Below are 21,900 nucleotides of genomic sequence, written 5' to 3' on the forward strand. Positions count from 1 at the left end.
TTGGTGTTGTTAGAACCATGTCATCAGTGAAGCGGAGGTGGTGTAGTTGCCGCCATCTATCTTCACTCCCATTACTTCCCATTCCAGTCATAGCATGACGTTCTCGAGGGTGGCACTGAAGAGTTTTGGTGAAATGATATCACCCTGCCGAACCCCTCTCTTTATGTCAATGATCACTTCCTTGTAGAACGGTGAGATCCTTGTGGTTAATCCATAATACAGCTCGTGGAGGATCTTGATGTACTGAGTTTGAATGCCTTGTTTGGCTACGGCTTTGATGACCTAAGATAGTAGGTAAGAAATCATAGAGGAAAAAAATATATATGCAAATATACATATTTTCAGATATATATACCAAGGCAGAGAGTCTCTTGCCCGCACGCCTGGCTGTCTTCCCCAGAGCCCCTCAGAGGGGATGGGCTCCAGCTTCCCTCCCCACCCCGAACAGAGCTCCCGGTGGCTGAAGACCACTGGAACCTAGCCACAGCCATGCTCAAGGCCCCTCTCCACACATTCAGACAAGCCTCATGCATGAAGGTACCGGTAGAGGAACCAGGTGTGTGTAATCCCATCAACAGTCAACATCCAGAGACTTAAAAGTAATCTCCCAAAAGCATATATTTAAATAAATAAAGTATAAGTAAAGTATATTTATTTAAGTAAATAAAGTATAATTCACTTTCTTTTCTTTTTTTTTCTTACTTATTTTTTATTTCATAATCATAAACAACTCTGCAGTCCAGCTAGACTTGGAGGGAATGAGTGTAGGAAACAGTGGAACCGAGAGAACCGCAGGGAGAGCACAGGGACCAGAGGGCATTCCGAGCACATAGGGGACAGGGCGCTCTCCTGAGCTGCAGAAGGAAGGAATGGTCTGGTGGTCGAGAGAATGAGCCTTTAGACTTGTCTGCAGTCGGAAATCGTGATCTTCTTGCTGGTCTTGCCATTCCTGGACCCAAAGGGCTCCATAGCCTCCACGATATTCATGCCCTCCTTCACCTTGCCAAACACCACATGCTTGCCGTCCAACCACTCAGTCTTGGCGGTGCAGATGAAGAACTGGGAACCATTGGTGTTGGGTCCAGCATTTGCCATGGACAAGATGCCAGGCCCTGTGTGCTTGAGGATGAAGTCCTCATCGTCAAACTTCTCTCCGTAGATGGACTTGCCGCCGGTGCCATTGTGGCGCGTGAAGTCCCCACCCTGGCACATGAAGCTGGGGATGATGCGGTGGAAGCAGGAGCCCTTGTAGCTGAAGCCCTTCTCGCCGGTGCTCAGCGCGCGGAAGTTCTCTGCCATCTTCGGGACCTTTTCGGCGAACAGCTCGAAGGACACGCGGCCCAGCGGCTCGCCATCCGCTGCGATGTCGAAGAACACGGTGCGGTTGACCATGGCGGAACGCGGGAGCAGCGGTGGCGGCGTCTGCAGGGCCTAATTCACTTTATTTTAACAAAAAAATTCTCTTGAATTTGAAGTTAGATTTCCTATAAACTGTCACTGTATCACTGTCATCCCATTGTTCATTGATTTGCTCAAGCAGGCGCCAGGAACATCTTCACTTGTTCCTGTCCCATTGTAGTGTAGCCCAATGGCATCTGCTTGCTCCAGGAACATAAAGAGCACATTGTTACTGGTTTCGGCACATTAAATACTCACGGGTAGCTTGCCAGGCTCTGCCATGTGGGAAAAAGAGAAAAAGAATAAAGAGGTCATGCAGCCAGAAAAATTGCATCGCTCTCTTCTGGGAGCTTTGTTTTATAGTCTCTAGATTTTGGCCATTGATGAGATTACATGGTGCGGGGAGTTTGTGGGTGTGACTTTCAAGCTACTGGAAAACTGGGGATCTGGGTGGAGGAGGCCCAGTCCCAATCTGAGTAGAGTTGGAGAGCTGAGGCACACATCCTGCATACCTGGGTTCCTCTGTTGGTTCCTTCATGGGTGAGGCTCGTCCGAGTGTGTGGAGAGTGGCCTTGAGCATGACTGTGGCTACGTTCTGGAGATTTCCTATTAAACAACAAAAAATATGACGTTTCTTTGGGATAGAAGTGAAATGTAGAAATATTTAATTAAGTAGTATATAAATATATAAAAGTTTTCATTAATAGGTATATGTAAAACATAGGCAATGTGTAAATATGATATAGTAATGCTTGAAAATATAATACTTATGTCTGCTGTGGTGATACAATTCACGAAATGGATTGAGCATACTCACCATCTATTCCTGATTTTAGTTTTCTCTTTTTTTCTTCTGTTTACTTACAATGCTGGTAATGAATCTGGAATGCAAAATTTTTCATTTTTATTAACTAATTAACATGATGTTTTTAAGCTGCACAAGATGTACAACTTTATATAAAAGAATAGTATACTGTGGTCTTATGTACCTTCCTTTTGTATTATGTATATTCATCTGGTTCATTTTTGCTGATAGGCTAGTTTCTAGTTCTCTAACTTTTTTTTTATTGAATCACATTGAGGTACAGTTACAGACTTATGAACTTTCGCGCTTATGTTCCAGTCATACAGTGATTGAGTACCCATCCCTCCATCAGTGCCCATTCTCCATCACCAATGTTCCCAGTACTTCTCTCCTCATCCCCTCCCCCGCCCCCGAGCCTCTGTGGGAAGTGTATTCCCTTTTACTGTCTCTGTCCTTTAGGGTGTTGTGGTTTGCAATGCAGGTATTAAGTGGCTATCATGTTCAGTCTATAGTCTACTTTCAAAACACATCTCCCATCCTGAGCAGGCCCTTCAAGCACCCTTTACTTGTTCCCTTCTCTATCTGAACTGCCTTTTCTCCCAGCATGTGAGGCCGACTTCCTAGCCATTTAGCAATCCTCCTGGTCTTTATCTCTATTATCATTGGATGTTAGTCTCCCATTCTGTTACTTTATGTTCCACAAATGAGTGCAGTCCTTCTATGTCTGTCCCTCTCTTTCTGACTGATTTCACTTACATGATACTCTCCATGTTGATCCACCTATATGGGAATTTCATGACTTCATCTTTTCTAACAGCTGCATAGATGCATTGTGTAGATGTATCAAAGTTTCTTTAAGCAGTCATTTGTTCTCCAGCACCTGGATTTTTTCCAGATCCTGGCTATTGTAAACACTGCTGCAATGAACATACAAGTGCAGATGTCATTTCTACTTTATTTTTTTGCATCTCCGGGATATATTCCCAAAAGTGGTATTTCAGGGTCAAATGGGAGATCAACTTCTAATTTTTTGAGAAACGTCCATACTGTTTTCCTAAAGGGCTGAACCTGTCAGCATTTCCACCAGCAGTGAAGGAGAATCCCTTTCTCCCCATATCCACGTCAACATCGGTTGGTTTTGTTCTTTTGGATGTGGACCTGTCTCTGTGGTGTGTGATGATATCTCATTGTTGTTTTGATCTGTATCTCCTTGATGATTAGTGATGAAGAGCATTTTTCATGTGCCTTTTGGCCATTCAATAGCTTCTTTGAGAAAGTTTCTTTTGATTTTATTACCCCATTTTCTGATGGGGTTGGATGTTTACTTCTTGTAGAGTTAAACCAGTGCCTTGTATATTCTTGATATCAACCCCCTATCAGATAGGATTGAATATCCTTTCCAATTTTGTAGATTGTCTTTGTATTCTGGTCACTGTTTCTTTTGATGTACAGAAGCTTCTTAGTTTAAGATAGTCCCATTTGTCTATCTCTGTTTCCATTTGCTTGGTCAGTGACATATCTTCTTTGAAGATAACTTTAGCTTCAATGTTGTGGAGAGTTTTGCCGACCTTGTCTTCATTGTACCTTATGGATTCTGGTCTTACATTGAGGTCTTTATTTAATCCATTTTGATCTGATTTTTGTGCATGATGTTTGGTGGAGGTCTAAGCACATGTTTTAGCATGTAGCTGTCCAGTTTGGCCATTACCATTTGTTAAAGAGTATTTCCTTGCTCTACTTCACATTTCTTGCTCCCTTATCAAAGATTAGATGATCATATATTTGAGAAGGTTTCAGGATATTCCACTCTATTCTATTGGTCTGTGACTCTTTTTGTTCCAGTACCATGCTGTTTTAATTATTACCGCTTTGTAGTAGAGCTTAAGGTTGGAGAAGGTGATGCCTCCCATGTTCTTTTCCCAAGAATTGCTTTAGCTATTTGTGGGGGGTTGTTGTTCCATATGAATATCATGAGTGTTTGATCCATTTCTTTGAAGAATTTCATGGGTATCCTTATAGGGATTGCATTGAGTCTGTATAATGCTTTGGGGAGTATTGCCATTTTGACAATGTTAATTCTTCCAATCCATGAGCAGGAGATGTGTTTCCATTTCCTCATGTCCTCTTTTATTTCGTGAAGTAGGGTTTTTTTAGTTTTTTTTTTAAGTCCTTTACGTCCTTAGTTAAGCTGATTCCGAGGTACTTGATTTTCTGAGGCATGATTGTGAATGGAATTGATTTTTTAACGTCATTTTCTTCTCTCTCATTATTTGCATATAGGAAAGTCATGGACTTTTGGGTATTGATTTTATAGCCTGCAAATTTACTATACAAGTCTATTGTTTCTAGAAGTTTCTTGGTAGAGGCTTTAGGGTTCTCTAAATATAGTATCATATCATCTGCAGATAGTGAGAGCTTGATTTCTTCCTTTCCTATCTGGATGCCATTAATATCTTTTTCTTGCCTTACCTCTATTGCAAGTACTTTCAATAAAATATTGAACAGAAGTGGTGTGGTGAGAGTGTACATCCTTGTCTTGTCCCTGATCTTAGAGGAAAGGCTCTTAGTTTTTCCCCATTGAAGATAATGCTTTCCATAGGCTTGTGGTAGATGGCTTTGACTACATTGAGGAAAGTTCCCTCAATACCCATTTTGAGATTTTTCATCATAAACGGATGTTGGATCTTGTCAAATGATTTCTGTGCATCTATTGATTTGATCATATGGTTTTTATCTTTTATTTTGTTGATATGATGGATTATGTTGATTGATTTCCAAATGTTAAACCATACTTGCATCCCCATGATGAATCCTACTTTGTCGTGGTTTATGATCTTTTTATGAGTTGTGGATTCTATTTGCTAATATTTTGTTGAAGATCTTTGCATCTGTGTTCATAAGAGATATCGACCTGTAATTCCCTTTTTTGTGGTGTCTCTGTTTTCTTTTGATATTAGGGTGATATGTGCCCATAGAAATTGCTTGGGAGTGTTAGTGTTTCCTCAATTTCCTGGAAAAGTTTGAAAAGAACTGGAAATAGGTCCTCTTTAAATATTTGGAAGAATTCAATAGTGAATCCATCTGGATCTGGGCTTTTATTTTGGGAAGACTTTTGATTACAGTTTCAATTTCCTTGATAGTAAAAGGTCTATTCAGCTACTCCAAATCTTCTTGGTTCAGCCTTAGGAGGTTTTAGGAATCCAGAAATTTATCCATTTCTTCTAGGTTTTCTTGTTTTCATGGCATAAAGATGTTCAGAGTAGTCTCTGATGATCTTTTGAATTTCTTCAGTTTCTGTTGTGATGTCCCCTTTTTCATTTCTGGTTCAGTTTATTAGCGTTCTCTCTCTTTCTTGTGAGTGTTGCTGGTGGTTTATCAATCTTGTTTATTTTCTCAAAGAACCAGCTCTTGGTTTCATTATCTTTTGGATTGTTTTTCGGGTTTCCATGTATTTGATTTCTGCTCTAAGTTTTATTATTTCTTTCCTTCTGTCTGGTTTGGGCTCCTTTTGTTGGTCCTTTTCTAAGATCTTGAGCTGTGAATTCAAGTTATTTATGTGGGCCCTTTCTTCCGTCCTGAGAAATGCTTGTAGGGCTGTACATTTTCCCCTGAAGACGGCTTTATTTTTTATTTTTATTTTTTTTAATTTAATTTAATTTTATTTTATTAAATCACCGTGTGGAAGATTAAAATGCTTTCGGGCTTAGGTCTCAGTTATACAATGCTGAAACAACCATCCCTTCACCAGTGTCCATATACCACCACCAAAAAAAAAAAAAACCCACACAGTACACCTCCCATTCTGCCCCCCCATCCCCTACGTTGTAACTGATAAGTTTCATTTTACATTCTGTTTACTTTGGTTACATTCAATATTTCAACACAAACCTCACTATTGTTGTTAGGAGTACCCCCCAGATTCAGACCTACTGTGAAGACAAATAAGGTCGCGCGGCCACGGTAGCGGCCGTGCGGTTTTGAATTTCTGTACTTTAACAAGAAGTCCAGGGAGATTTCTTCCAGATATTAGATAATTGCAGGCTTGAAAACCCAATCTGTGGTCGTCTTAATATGGCGGCCACCGCGCCCTTCATCCCCGGAGAGAAAGAGGCGAGAGAGAGAGAGAAATACCTTTCCCCTCCCGGGCGGGCACGGGGCCGAGGCTTAGTTCTCAGGCTGGAGACATTCTGCGAGGAGTTGCTCACACCGAAAGAGGTTTTGCTGGGTCTGGATTCACGCTTGTACAGCTGCGGAGAGGCCGCACATGCGTGCGGCCCCCGGGATCACATCTCGGCGGTGGGAGGTGCCGGTGCCTCCCACCTTCCCAAGAGCACCCTCGTGTCCTTTTGCTGCAGTTTTTGTCGTAAATCCCATCTGTGGTCGTCTTAATATGGCGGCCACCGCGCCCTTCATCCCTGGAGAGAAAGAGGCGAGAGAGAGAGAGAGAGAGAGAGAGAGAGAGAGAGAGAGAGAGAGAGAGAGAGAGAGAGAGAGAGAGAGAAATACCTTTCCCCTCCCGGGCGGGCACGGGGCCGAGGCTTAGTTCTCAGGCTGGAGACATTCTGCGAGGAGTTGCTCACACCGAAAGAGGTTTTGCTGGGTCTGGATTCACGCTTGTACAGCTGCAGAGAGGCCGCACATGCGTGCGGCCCCCGGGATCACATCTCCGCGGTCCCTGAAGACGGCTTTAGCTTCATCCCACAGGTTCTGGTAGCTCGTATCTTTGTTCTTATTTGTTTCCAGGTATCTTTTGATTACTTCCTTGATACCCTCTCTGACTCACTCGTTTAACATTGAGTTGTTTAATTTCCAGGTGCTTGATTTGATTCTCTGCATCTGAGCTTTATTAACTTCTATTATCAGTCCATTGTGGTCTGAAAAGATAGTTGTTACAATTTCTATCTTTCTGATTCTGCTGAAGTATGTTTTGTGGCTCAGCATGTGGCCTATTCTGGAAAATGTTCTGTGTGCACTGAAAAGTATGTGTATTCTTTTTGGGAGCAGGGGATGTAGAGGCCTGTATAAATCTATTAGCCCTCTCTTTATTTATTTAATTGAATCACCATGTGAAAAGTTACAAAGTTCTCAGGCTTATGTCTCAGTTATACAATATTCAAACACCCATCCCTTCACCAGTGCCCATATTCAACCACCAAACCCCAGTATACCTCCCGCCCCCGCCCCCCCAACTGCATAATTGATGAATTTCACTTCATTTTCTCTTTACGTTGATTACATTCCATATTTCAACAAAAAACTCACTATTGTTGTTGGAGTTTCCCCCCAAGAAAGACAGCCCTACTACCAAGGAAGCATTTGATAGTTAGTTTTCCATTGCTTAGAATGAAGAGATATGTAGCCCCACTGCTCTAAGTACATAACTCTTTTTTTTCCTTTTTCCTTTTCCTTTCTTTTTCCCCTCATCCCCCTTCCCACGCCTCATAGTATGGTGGATGCCACGCTGCGTTTCTCCCCGAAAATGGGAAACAACCGGGGAAGAGGGATATTTCCTCTTCTCGGCTGGCGTGGGGCTGTTGCTTAGTTCACAGTCTAGAGAAATGACTGCTACCTTGATTACCTTCAATATTTCAACAAAAAACTCACTGTTATTATTTGGAGTTTCCCCCCAAAGTCAGACCTGCTAAAAAGGAGCCGTTTCACATTGCTGACAATTAAGAGATGTTAAGTGTTGGATTTCTGTATAAAGTCCAGGGAAATTTCTGCCAGAAATTGCATAGCCCATCTCACAGTCCCAGTGCATTGCTGTAAGAAGCTGCGCTGGAAGCCAAAATGTGTTAGAAGGTCTCTGGAATCAAAGTCTTTAAGTGCAGAGGGTCCGTTTCGCTCTCAGCAGCTCCGGATTTATCTGGGCCGAGGGCATGCTGGTAACACCCACTTCCCATAATTACCTAGGAGCCCCAAAGTGTAAAATCCGTATACCTATGGGTTAGGAGTCTTAGAAAGTGGCTCTCACCACGTGGATATTGCTGCTGCTGCTGCCATTTTCTGTGCAGAAATACAGGGTGGAGAGAGGAAAGATCCATCCCCAGGTAGCGTGGAGTTGTAGCCCAGCTCACAGTCCCAGTGCATTGCTGTAAGAAGCTGTGCTGGATGCCAAAATGTGTTAGGTCTCTGGAATCAAAGTCTTTAGTCGCAGAGGGTCCTAGCCCTCTCTCTTTTATTTCTTCCTTCAAAGCCAGTGTTTCCTTGCTGAGTTTTAAACTTCTTGATGTTTCCAGAGGTGATACAGCAGTGTTGAAGTCTCTAACTACTATTGTGTTGCTACTAATGTCCTCCTTAAAATCTGTTAGCAATTGTTTTAACTCTTTAGCTTGTCCCTCATTTGGGTGCATATATGTTTCGGAGTGTGATTTCTTCCTGCTGTAAATATCTCTTGATTAATAAAAAATGGCCGCCGCTGTCCCTCCTAATCTTTTTCAAACTGAAGTCTATGTTGTTGGGTGCTAGTAAGCCACTCAAGCTTTTTTGAGTGAGTTGTATGCTTGCAGGATTGTTTTCTATTTTTTGACTTTGAGTCTGTGTTTGTTCTGACTGTTCAGATGTGTTTCCTGTAGACAGCAGAATCTTGGGTTCAGTTTCTGAATCTATTTAGCCACTGTGTCTTAATTGGTGCATTTAGACCATTTTCTTTGAAATATATTATTGTCATGAGGCTTTGTGCCATCTTTCTGTAGGGGTTTGTTGTACTCGTAGGGGTTTTTCTTATCTTTCAGTAGCTCCTTTAGTTCTCCTTAAGTTTGGTCTTGAATCTGTAAGTTCCTGAGCTATTGTTTATGCATGAAATAGTGTATCATTCCTTTGATTATGAGTGAGAATTTGGCCAGATAAAGTAATTTTGGTGAGGCTTTCATTTCATTGAGTTTTTTTCACTATATCCCACCATTGTTTTTGAGCTTGGAAGGTTTCCTCTGATAGGTCTGCTGTAAATTAGAGGGGTGCTCCTTTGTATATGATTTCCTTCGTTGACCTTGCTGCTTGCAGTATTGTGTCTCTATCTGTGACATCCATCATTCTCACTATGACATATCTTGGAGTCTTATTGGGTCTCTTTTAGCTGGCATCCCTTGGATCTGGATGCATTCTCTAGCTCTGGGAACTTTTCAGCAACCATATCTTTAAGTGTGGCTTTTTCATTGGAGTTGCCTCCCTGTCCGATGATTCTGATGTTGTTCCTTTTGATTCGTTCCCTAGGTCTCTGAATTGCCCTAGAGCTATTTTGAGGTCTTTTTCCATTGTTTGTTGTTGCTTTCTGCAGCTATCTTCATGCTCACTGATTCTGTCTTCAACTGTAGCCATCCTACTATTGAGGGCACCGGACTGACTTTTTTATTTCATCTACGGAACCCTTCATTAGCGACACTTCTGTTTGTAGCTTTCTTATTTCTGCTTTTATTTTTTCTGTATTTTTTGGCTGTCTGTTCCACTGTTTCTTTCATGTCCTCCTGTAATTTACTGGATGTCTGTTTCACCGTTTCTTTGAGTTCGTTGAACATCTTCAACATTTCATCTCTGAATTCTTTAGCAGAGAGATCGTATTTGTGGGTAACCCCTGTTGAGGCTTCTGAACGCTTCTCTTCATCCTCTCCTCATAGTGGGGTTTGTGCTGTTTCTTCATGTTGTGGTATTGTGGAGGTGAGACCTTCCAGTTCACTTTCACTATTCCCTCTTGCAGCAAGAAAGGATTCTGGATGAGCTCAGTCAATGGTGGTCTCCTTTTCCCCCTTCTAAAATATGTCCTTCCTCTACTCTGTGACTTATGTGAAGCCTCCAGTGAAGCTTCTGAGGATGTGTTCTTTTATATTGGGCTTCTACAGCTTGTGTTCACCAGTATTTTGGTGAAACTGTAATAAGATAGTGGATTATTGGCCTATTGTGTTTCAGATATCCAGGATGTTCTTCACCAAATTACATAATAGGGATTCAGATGTGAATCCAGAGTGTGGTGAAAGGGAAAAATAACTGTGGTTGGGTGAGTGGCTACCCTGGAGGCCATGCCCCCTTCTGCAGAGGCCACACCCCCTGTCATGCTCTAGGTGGGGCTTTGGCGGACAGGAAAGGCGGAGGTCGGGGATCCTGGGAGGGTTAGGGTCTGAGTGGCGGGCTGGGGCACAGGCACAAGGATATGGAGTAAACCGGCAGCACTTCTAACTTAGTTTTTGGAAATAATAGGCCATTTGAATAAATAATGATCATTTCACCAACTTTCCTGTTGATAAACTGAGATCCTTTACTATTTATTTGCACCAGAGAATATAGTTGCTAAGATACATGGAATACATATCTTCAATTTTGTGAGACAATTTTTGCAAATAATTTCCTTCACCTCCTCATTGTCACTATATACCTCTTACTAACTAAACACAATGGGTAAGAAAAGAGAATATTAAAAGAGTGTATGATAATTTTTAGATCCTCTCAATTTGCACTTTTGTACTTTCTTTGAAGCGTTAGCTTTAAAATACTTACACCATTATTAAAAATTAGCCTGTTTTCTAACACTTATTTACATATCTTAGACCTGAGCATCAGATATGAGATTAAGGTTTCCTATTAATCCTCACTCTGTATTTTTTACAAATTACTAACCTCAATTTAAATATCAATAAATTACAAAAATAAAATTAGGTCTATCTCTTCCAGCAGAATTTTAACTCAAGGGAATTTAGGAAATATGCTTTGCATCACTCTATTTTTGGAATCTAGAATAAGACTGTCATCTGGTACTGTTAATAAAAATTTACAGAATGATATAAAATATTAAATGTTACAGTAACTGGGAAGATATTAATTATGTTCCTGGCATGTAATAAATATTCATGAAACGCTTGATAGCTGTTATCTTAGTAGCACTAGCAGTAGTTGGAGAAATACCCAGCAATTTTCACTACTTAGCATCTATGCTACAAGCCCCAACATTCTATTTCAAAAAGCTATTTATACTCCTATGTTCATTGCCATGCAGTTCACAGTAGCTAAGATCTTGAAACAACCCAAGTACCCAGGAACAGATGAGTAGGCACAGAAACTGTGACATATATCCAAACACAATGAAATTCTATTTGGGTATAAGAAAAGATGAAGCCATGCATTTTCTTACAACATGGGTGAAACTAGAGATTATCACGCAAATGAAGTCAGTGAGGAAGGATGGAATGATCGCACTTACATTTGGAATATAAAGGAATAATAACAATAACAATAATAATAATGGCAAAAGATTTTAAGAATCAACCCAATGAACAAAGGTGTTAAAAAAAATAGCAAAGGGTATAGGGTGGAGGTTAAAAGGGGGCATTGGTGATAGGTGTGCTGTTGGAATACGGTGTGCCCATAACTATTATTTACACCATCATAAATTGTCATGTACAAAGTAAAGAAAGTTTTAAATAATTGCTGCTAATTATAATGAGTATTTACAGTGACTACATACTGATTACAAGTTTCTGTACTTTTTAGATGTGAGCAGTCATTTTCTCGGCTTTGCTTGGGCTGTTAGGAAGCATGGATTTAAATTTACAGCTTATCCTCAGTGTATTTGAAACCATATGCTATAAATGTTGTGTTTAATACACCATAGACTTTATTTTCCTGTGCCTATTTTCCGTTTATCCTAATTCTCTTTAATTATCTGGTCATATATATTTCGGATATGTACATAGTATATGTGTATATATATATGCATATATATATATATATTTGAAAAACACCAAGCTACCTAAAGCAAAACAGGCCAGAAATATATCCAAATAAAAAGTTCCCTTGCATCAGTCCCTCTCCTGTGTACTAGCAACAGTGCACTGGGCGGTTTTATTATCTCAATTGTTCAAATGAAGAAACTGAATTTTCCAGAACAGAAGTTAATGAGACATTTTCAAGGTAATAAACACGGATAATGAAAAATCCAGGACTCAATTCAGATCAAACTTTTTTTGTTCATTTAACCTTGAGCTTTTGCCTTCTATTTTACTTTTCTTGCCCTTTGTCTTTAAGGTAACACGGCAAGTCAAATATGAATAATCTCTCTTAATGGGAAAAGTTCCTGTTACTAATTATCTTTTATTTCTAATTTATTTTTTAAAATAGTATCACCATTTTATTTTATTTATCTATTTTTGGCTTTTTGGATCACACCTGGCGATGCTCAGGGGTTACTACTGGCTCTGCGCTTAGGAGTTACACTTGGTGGGGCACAGGGGACCATATGGGATGCCCGTGTGCAAGGCAAGCCAACCCACTGTACTAGCGCTCCGGCCCCTTATTTCTAATTTCTAATAGCTATTTGTTCTGTTCTTACATTCTCCTTGTTCACCTAAGGAAAATATAGCAAAATTGGCAAGATTGTATAACGACAAAATTGCATCTGGTTTAGGCATCAGCTTTGGGATCAAGTGACTGAGACTGCGTCGGAAGGTAGTTTGTCAGCCCCATGCTTGGCAGTGGGCAATTGAGACAATACAAGTGCATTGTGTTATGCGTTACAAAGCTGCTCTCATCCCTCCCTGAGTCCATGCTCACTGCTCTTCCCCTTGAGTTCATAAGCAAGTATTTTAGTCTCAGTTCTCTGCTGGAAATTCAGCCAATTATGCTTTCTATTAATATATATGTTCAGTAACAAATTGTGTTATTGAACTTGTGTTACCAAATATCAGAGAATAAGGTTTTAGATTAGTCTTTTTTAAAAAGAGAGCCTGTTTTCAATAGCTGCTTTTATTTTTCAAATAATTTCTTTTAATGTCAATTTCCAAATGTGTTTTTCTAGGAGAGATAGTTTTATTATCACACATTTAAACTTTCGAGGGACTATTGAAACAGGGTTTTTAAAAGTTTATATCACTGCAGGAAGCTTCATATATCATCCTTCACCTCAGGTGGGTCTGTCAGAAGTGAATAATGGTACCAAGAATTATCTTTCCAGTTCACTTTATTTTACAAAGCTTGTTTCCCTTTATTAAATTTGTTCAACAGTTCATCACTTTAGTCTCTAAGCTTCTTTTCCTTTATTATTGCACAGATTCAAAAGTGACACTGTTTTGTCTGTGATTATAATGAGAAAAATACACGGGGAGCCTGGTGTGAATTCAGGGCACCTTCTTTGTTTGAACTCTCTTGAGGCTTATTACTCTTCTGTTAGTTTAACACCTCCCCACAGGCAGCAACTCATTGCTTAAAAGTTAAGAAATATGAATCCTTAAACTAAGCCATAAGCTATTTAGCTTACCAGCAAATGAATTGAAAAGATTTAGGTTGTAAGTCCAGCCATAACACTGGAAACAAATCATTTGTAGTAATAAGAACATATGGAAATTTGAGGGTGCTACTGCTGGCTGACTCAGGAAACCTTGATGCTGTACTTTTTAATGAAAACATATTACCATTCAGCTTGCACACCCCAAGTATCATTCTTCAATGCTCCTTTGTATTCTGTCATGATCTCTAGGTGCTTATGTAAAATATTTACAGAATATAGTTGACACGTCAGCCTTTCCATATTGCTTAAAATAGTTTCTTTTTAATTTTAAATGTTTTTATTTATTCTTGGTGTATTATGCCTTTAGATTATGCTATTTTATTGTGTAGGTGAGTTCTATGGGATGTCTTGACTTACAATATATACAGATAAGTTGTAAAATGACACAGAATTTTTATATCAGGATTACAATTCTTCATGAAATTAACAGTGCCAGCTTTTCGGAGCACGGTCTTGTTCAGCTTGGAATAATATACCTTCAAGGACTTTAGGTGCCTGCTCAGGCTACTGTCTGCTCCCAGATGAGGCTGGCAGGTAAGCTAGCTTCCCAGAATAACCCTGTGAGCAGACAGAGGGAGTGATTAGTTACCAATTGCTCACAGCTTCATTTGTCTTTTTAGCTGCATCCTCTACTGAGCATCACCACCCTTAGTGCTCAGTGTTGGGCAGGTTCAGTAGAGCTGGGTAGTTTCCCTTTATGAGTCTGTCACCCCCACAACACACACACTATACACACACAAACACACCACACACAAACACACACATATACACGCAAACACACCATATACATACATGCATACACACACACATATATATACCATACACACAAACACACAAGTACACATATAAACACATGCATACACACATACACACATACACACACCATACAAACACACACATACCATACACACAAACACATACACAACACACGCACACGTATACATATATGTTTTTTTTCTTTTTCTCCTCTACTCATGAAGTAAAAGGGAAATCATGCTGCAGAAGCCTGGCAAAGGGTTAAGATAACATGCCTTCCCCACAGACTTCAGCAAACATTAAAACTGGCCCTCTGCAGAGATGGATTTAACTGAAAACTTGTATGCATTTTTCCCGAGTAATTTTTCATCGAGGTATCAGGCTGCCAACAGTCCTGTTATTATTGCATTCTTACAGTGCTGCTACACCACGCCCACCCTCCCCTTTGCCCACAATTCCTTTCCCAAGAGGCATCTCTTAGTTCCTAGTTTTGTTGACAGCATCTTAATGCTATTTTATTCCATTGTTTCTTCCCTGGAGGGATCCCCACACCTCTTTCTTTGTTTCTTTGTACTGTGCATGTGAGCAAAATCTATGGGCATTTGCTTTTTCCTTTCTGATTCAGTTTACTTTCATGACCTCCTCTCAGTCCATCCAAGTTGAAGCATAATGTAAGATTTACCCCCCTTCCATAGCTGTGTATGTGCATATTCACTGCAACAGGCTTTTTTTGTTTGTTTACTTGTGGGCCACATCCCACTGTGTTCAGGGCTTACTCCTAACTCTGTTTTTCAAGGATCGCTTTGGACAGGGTTTGAAGGTTTGTACAGAATGCTGGGTATTGAACCCAGGCTGGCCAGGTGCAAGGCAAGCCCTGACCCACTATACTATCTCTTCACCCCACACTACAACTTTTCATTCATTCATCTGTTGTTGGGTACATCCATATTATTTTCTCATAATAGTAATTTGCTTCTTACTGTTTACAATAGCCAGAATCTGGAAAAAACCCGAATGCCCCAGAACGGATGACTGGTTGAGGAAACTTTGGAACATCTATACAATGGAATACTATGCAGCTGTTAGAAAAAAGGAGGTCAAGAATTTTGTAGTTAAGTGGATGGGCATGAAAAGTTTCATGCTGAGTGAAATGAGTCAGAAAGAGAGAGACAGACATAGAAAGATTGCACTCATCTATGGTATATAGAATAACAGAGTGGGAGACTAACACCCAAGAACTGTAGAAATAAGTACCAGGAGGTTGATTCCATGGCTTCGAGGCTGGCCTCACGTTCCGGGGAAAGGTCAACTCAGAGAAGCGATCACCAACTACATTGTAGTCGAAGGCCATGTGGGGGAAGGGAGTTGCGGGCTGAATGAGGGCTAGAGACTGAGCACAGCGGCCACTGAACACCTTTATTGCAAACCACAACAGCTAATTAGAGAGAGAGAACAGAAGGGAATGCCTTGCCACAGTGGCAGGGTGGGGTGGGGGGGAGATGGGATTGGGGAGGGTGGGAGGGACGCTGGGTTTACGGGTGGTGGAGAATGGGCACTGGTGAAGGGATGGGTTCCCGAACTTTGTATGAGGGAAGTATAAACACAAAAGTGTATAAATCTGTAACTGTACCCTCACGGTTATTCTCTAATTAAAAATAAATAAAATTTAAAAAAAAATAGTAATTTGCTTCTTTAAAGAAGCAAAAAAGGCCTTTGATTCTGTTGAGACTGAATCAGTCATCAAAGCCCTAGCCAAACAGGGAGTTCAAACTCAGTACATCAGGATCCTCTGGGAGCTGTATTACAGATTCACCACCAGAATCTCATCATTCTACAAGGAAGTGATCATTGACGTAAAGAGAGGGGTTCAGCAGGGTGATACCATTTCACCAAAACTCTTCAGAGAATTTTCAGCTACCCTCGAGAATGTCATGCGAAAACTGAAATGGGAAGGAGTGGGAGTGAAGATAGACGGCAGGCAACTACACCACCTCTGCTTCATTGATAACATAGTTCTAATAACACCAAACATTAGCCAAGAGGCACAAATGCTGGCTGACTTTGACCGTGAGTGTGGAAAGGTTGGACTGCAGCTGAATCTCACGAAGACAATGTTCATGAAAAACGGACTAGTTCCTGACATTCCATTTGCTCTCAATGGCACGAACATCTCTGAATGCAGCAGTTATGTTAGGCAAGAACTCAACATGAGGAACGACCTGGCACCTAAGCTGCACAGGAGGAAGAGAGTAGAGTGGAACATCTTCAAGAGCGTCGAAGTTGCTAAGAGGACAAGGAACCTCCAGCTCTGGGCACATCTTTTCAACTCCACTGTTCTTCCTGCACTAACATATGCCTCAAAGACCTGGGCCCTATGAAAATGGGATGAGAACACTATTAGGGTCTCCCAAAGAGGAATTGAAAGGGCTATGCTTGGAGTATAAATTTTCACTCAACTGAGAGAAGGAATCTGGAGTTCCGACCTCTGTTGATGATCAGGGTCAGGGACGCTGCCTCTTCTGCCAAGTCATCGAAAATCAGATGGGCCAGACATGTAATACAATTTGGAAACAACCGCTGGACTAGAGTTGTTACTGACTGGATTCCACGGGACATCAAAAGAACGCCTGGTTGCCCACCTACCAGATGGTCAGACATCTTCATCAAGACCCTGAATGAATGGTTTGATGATCTTCGTATTCCTGGGGTGAGCAGATGCCATTGGGCTACACTAGCAAGCAACATGGACGAATGGAGATGTTACTGGTGCCCACTCAAGCAAATAGATAAGCAATGGGATGACAAGTGATACAAGTAATTTACTATGATAATTAGTTCCAACACAATTAAATACACTACATATCACATAAGTTAGTTTTTTTTTTTTTTAGCCTGACATACTCCACGAAAATTAAGGACATTTTTCTTACTCAGCCCTCATGACAGGAGCCATTTAACAGTCAATCTTCTGCTTTACTCTTTAGCTCTATGATAAGGTTACGGGTTGGCTCTTTCCCAAATTAGACGTTCCCTCTACAGTATAATCCCTTTTAATTTAAATCTATGTCATTATGTCATTGTTGTTTTTGTATTTTACTGTTAGACAAGGACAGGGAAACCAGTTTTACCTGAAGAAGATCCATATTTTACTTTTACATTTCTATTTTGTTGATATGGATATGTAGTTATTTTTAATCTATGGTTTCCAATTCCTGGAAATTAGGTGAAAACCTATGAGAATCGGACCATTGCATTTAACCAGATTTTTACTTGGCCTGCTGTCTCCTTTTCAAAAATTTCTTTTTCTCTCTCTCAGTGGACCCCAATAAATCCACTTTCTTTTAGCAAGAAAACGAAAGCACTGCTTCGTCACCAACTACCTCCAAGACCTTCTGGCCTTCCCCATTTTTTCTAGCACTGCCCAGAGGGTTAGTGTGGCCACTATGGAAAACAAATCCTAAGAAAAGAGTTATGTTCTGCCTTGGTCACTTTATTTCAATTTTATAGAGTACATCTAGTTCTCTTTAAGTTCCACATTCTTTTGAGTTTCACATTCAGTTATTTGTTTTCTTAGAGACTCAAGATATGTATGCCTTAACCACAACACCCAATTGGAGAGAGAGAACAAAAGGGAATGCCCTGCCACAGAGGCAGGGTGGGGTGGGGGGGAGATGGGATTGGGGGGTGGGAGGGATACTGGGTTTATTGGTGGTGGAGAATGGGCACTGGTGGAGGGATGTTTTGCGAACATTGTATGATGGAAAAACAAGCTCGAAGATGTGTGAATCTGTATCTGTACCCTCATGGTGATTCACTAATTAAAGAATAGAAAAAAAGATATGTATGCCTTAAAAAATAAACAACTGTCTCAGTTATTATTAGAATAATTTAAGTTCCCATCTTCAGATAGTATATAGAATGGAATTTTCCATCTTCACATTAAACGTTGTTTGCTTTTTATCCACAAAAGGCCTAATTAGATGATTACCAAGGGAAGTAAAACATATTCTAGAGACCAAAACTCTCCTATGAGGACTCTTCCTTTTCCAGGATATGAATAATGTATCACATATGGATGAATAATTTGCTCAATGTGCCATGAGGGTTCTTATTTTCTTAACCAAGAAAGGTTTTAGAATTTAGGAAAGGTATCCACCAGATTGATCTGCTTAGGGGAGAAATGTGATGTGTTTATATTCATTATCGAGGGCATTGAACTGTGGGAATGCGGAGAAGCATTTTAGTCGTTTTAGAAATGTCATTCATCATTTATGGCTCTATGGATTAAGATGTTCTAAGTCATTTCTTCAGTTTCTCTTTGTCTAAAATTCCTCCTGGTTTCACAGTCATAATTTTGGAGAGTTCTAAAATCAAGTAGCAGACTCTTACTCAGATTCTGAGGTTCTAGGCATAGTTTGTATTATTACTATTTTTTAAATCTCCCTTTTCTTCCATTTTCTGCTGGATGCTGTAGTTGAGCACATTTTAGCAAATATTTTACATCATCATTTACATACATTTTCAATAAATGTGTAAATATATCTATGCTATTGATATCTGTCATCTGATTAAAAATCTCCTACTATCAAGTGTTCTTTAATTTTTTGGCAGTTGGAATAAAGTACCCCTGATTGTATTACACCTATTTATTATTGCACCACTACTATATCTTGCACATTAACACTCATTTTAAAAAAACTGAGTAAAACTATTTTATTTTTGGTTACATTTATTTTTAATCTTTTAAACATTCCATTTAGTCACCATAGATTACAAAGTTATTCACTATTGGGTACAAGCTTCTAGTGTCCCAGTGCCCAGTCCTTCACCTCTGTCCACATTCCTGCCTCTATGACGGGCACTTTTTAAAATAACTTGACACTGTGGTTTACAGTCTGTTGCTGATAGAGCTTCATGCATGACACTTGACCAGCTTTCACCACTCCTGCCCACTGTTGCTGCCGTGCTCTCTTCCCCCGCACCCCCATTCACCACCAGCACCATCACTGCCCCGAGCCTACTGAAATCAGCTCTCGGTTTGGAGCCTCTATTTCAATTGCTCAAGGACATGTGTTATTGCTCTACTATGTGTCTTTATATCCTGCACATGAAAGATATCAGTCCTTGTAAATTTCTGTCTCTTTTCCTAACTCTACTCTACATGGTCCTTTCCACATCATTCTATGAGAGCAGCAAGTGGTAAGGATTTATCTTTTCTTATAGCCAAGTAATAATTTCATTGTGTATATGTAGCATAGTTTCTCTTTTTAATTTCTTTTTTTTAATTAAATAACAGTGATTACACAGTTACAAAGTTGTTCATGATTTGGTTTCAGTCATATAATGTCCCAATCATAGTTTCTTTATCCAGTCATCTTTCCTTCAGCATTTGGGCTGTTTCCAGATTTGTCTATTGTGGATAGTGCTGCAATAAACACAGGAGTACAAATTTCTTTTCTCCACTGTGTTCTTGGACCTTGGAGTTTTTTTCAAGGAGTGGACATGCTGCTGGGTCAAGTGGAAGCTCAGTTCCTTGTTTCATGAAGACAGTCCATATTGTTTTTTAGAAAAGTCGGACCAGTTGGTATTCCCACCAGCAGTAAATAATGGTTCTTCTACCATCCTGCTCATCTTGTATCCACACCAACACTGGTTGCTTTTCTTTTTTTTTAGTCTTTGCTAGTCTCTATAGTGTGAGATAATATATATCATTGTTGTTTGGATTTGCATTTCCCTGATTATTAGTGATGCAGTTATTTTTCATATGCTTTTTGGCTGTTTGTATTTCTTTGGGAATTTTCTGTTCATCATTTCTCCCTCTTTACTGATAGGTATGTACTTATTTTCTCTAAAGTTCTACCAATGCAGGGCTGGAGCAATAGTACAGTGGGTAAGGTGTTTGCCTGGGTTCAATCCCCGGCATCCCATACATATAGTTCCCCATGCACCGCCAGGAGTAATTCCTGAGTGCAGAGCCAGGAGTAACTCCTGAACATAGCTGGGTGTGACCCAAAAAGAAAAAAAAAGTTCTATCAATGCTTTATATATCTTGGATATATATTAACCCTCTATCAGATGAGTTATGGGCAAATATTTTCTCCAAGTCTGTGGGGTATCTTTGGATTTTGGTCTTTGCTTATTTTGAGGTGCAGAAACTTCTTAATTTGTTTGTCTTTGTATCTGTTTGTGCCTTACTTAGAGTACTATCTCTCCAGTCCCTCATCTCCAGACTTAAAAAAGGGGGTCATCCCGTAGTTTTCATCTTGGTTGGAATGTGGTGAGGCTTTTAACACATCTGTATCTTGAGGCCTGTGCAGTAATGACTTATTTCCATCAAGGGTTCAATTGGCATTTTTTTTTAAATCACTCAGTCTCTTGGAAAAACCCTCTGGGTCCCAGGAAATCTTCTTGATTCAGTGATTGACAGGACCAATCAGGTGCCCATGTTGTGACCGCAGCCCCATCAAGCCCCATGGGATGCCCCTTGACTCATCCATCTTCTCATGAAAACACTCCAACCCTAGGCAGTCCGAAGCATAGTTGCATGGGATGGAAGGACAATGGACTCAGCAGTACCCTCCAGGGAGGGGCGGCCAGTCCTGCCCTCCAGCACTCCAGCAGTGCCACACTTGCTCCGCCCCACTGTTGGGAGGTGGGCCTTGCATTCTGTTGCTGGTTTTCCTGATCACGTCATATGGTTTCATGGGGTCCTCCTAATCTTTCATCTAAGCGTTATTCGACAAGAAAGGCTCACATAGGGGGTCCCAGATAGAGCTAAAATTCAAACCCGTGTCTGTTCAACATGTGTGGAACTTCAGGCGCATGAAAAATGCTGGGTTTCCTGGTGACATGTGTGAGATTTCATTATGTTCACGAGAATGTATCGGATTCTTTGGCTGGTGAAGCTTTGCAGATGGTTCTCTACTAGTCCCCGAAAAGTGGGGAGTTATGAGGGAATTTAGTCACTGCTACTGCTGCAAAGACCCCTGGCACTCCCCTCTTTCTGGGGTGGGGGCAGAGAGAGAGCAGGGGTCACAGACTGCTCCTAGCCCTGCGTTCAGGTTACTCCTAACAATGCTTGGAGAACGCAGAGCTGGAGGCTGGATCCAGTAGCCCTCCCGTGACGTCTGCACTCCGTCCTTCACGTTCTCCCCATGCCAGGAAACATTTCCAAGGGCAAAATCGCCCTGTGTACCTTTTCTTTTCTAGATATAGAGTTGAGAAGTCCTGAGACTCTGCCAGACTGAAATCTAATTTAGCTTGATTTAGGGAAAAGCAAGAGATCAGAAATTTCCTTAGTTTGTATAATCTCCTTGTGGGAATTATAGTTTTGAATAATTATACAAAATTCCATATATGAATAATTCATTTTAAGGAATTCATTAACTCATTGATCTATTAATCAAATGCATTTAACTACAGAAAATTAAATATTGGCAGCCTAAAAATCCTAATCTTTTCATTTCAGTTTGAATTGAAATGTGAAAAAGCAATTATAATCTGTAGCCTTATTAATTTTGTAGATGCATAATTTAAGGTCCAAAGCATGTTTTAGGCTGATTATTTAAAATATTTTTGCCATAATTCTTTTATACCAAAGTACGCTTTACCAGAAGTGCTGTATGTATTCAGATTCATCATAAATGAGTGCATGAATCCAAACTGAACATTT

The 21,900-nt window shown here is 40.3% G+C and overlaps 1 protein-coding gene across 1 annotated transcript; it reads right to left on the bottom strand.

Moving 5' to 3' along the window:
* Window positions 1-679: 679 nt before the first annotated feature.
* Window positions 680-1,427, bottom strand: LOC129399971 (peptidyl-prolyl cis-trans isomerase A-like). The gene has a single exon (XM_055121861.1). It carries the CDS (start codon window positions 1,390-1,392, stop codon window positions 898-900), a length of 495 nt encoding a protein of 164 aa, XP_054977836.1. The 5' UTR covers window positions 1,393-1,427; the 3' UTR covers window positions 680-897.
* Between the last annotated feature and the right edge of the window lie 20,473 nt (window positions 1,428-21,900).

This window comes from Sorex araneus, chromosome X, assembly GCF_027595985.1.
Source record: "Sorex araneus isolate mSorAra2 chromosome X, mSorAra2.pri, whole genome shotgun sequence".
NCBI classification, from domain to species: domain Eukaryota; kingdom Metazoa; phylum Chordata; class Mammalia; order Eulipotyphla; family Soricidae; genus Sorex; species Sorex araneus.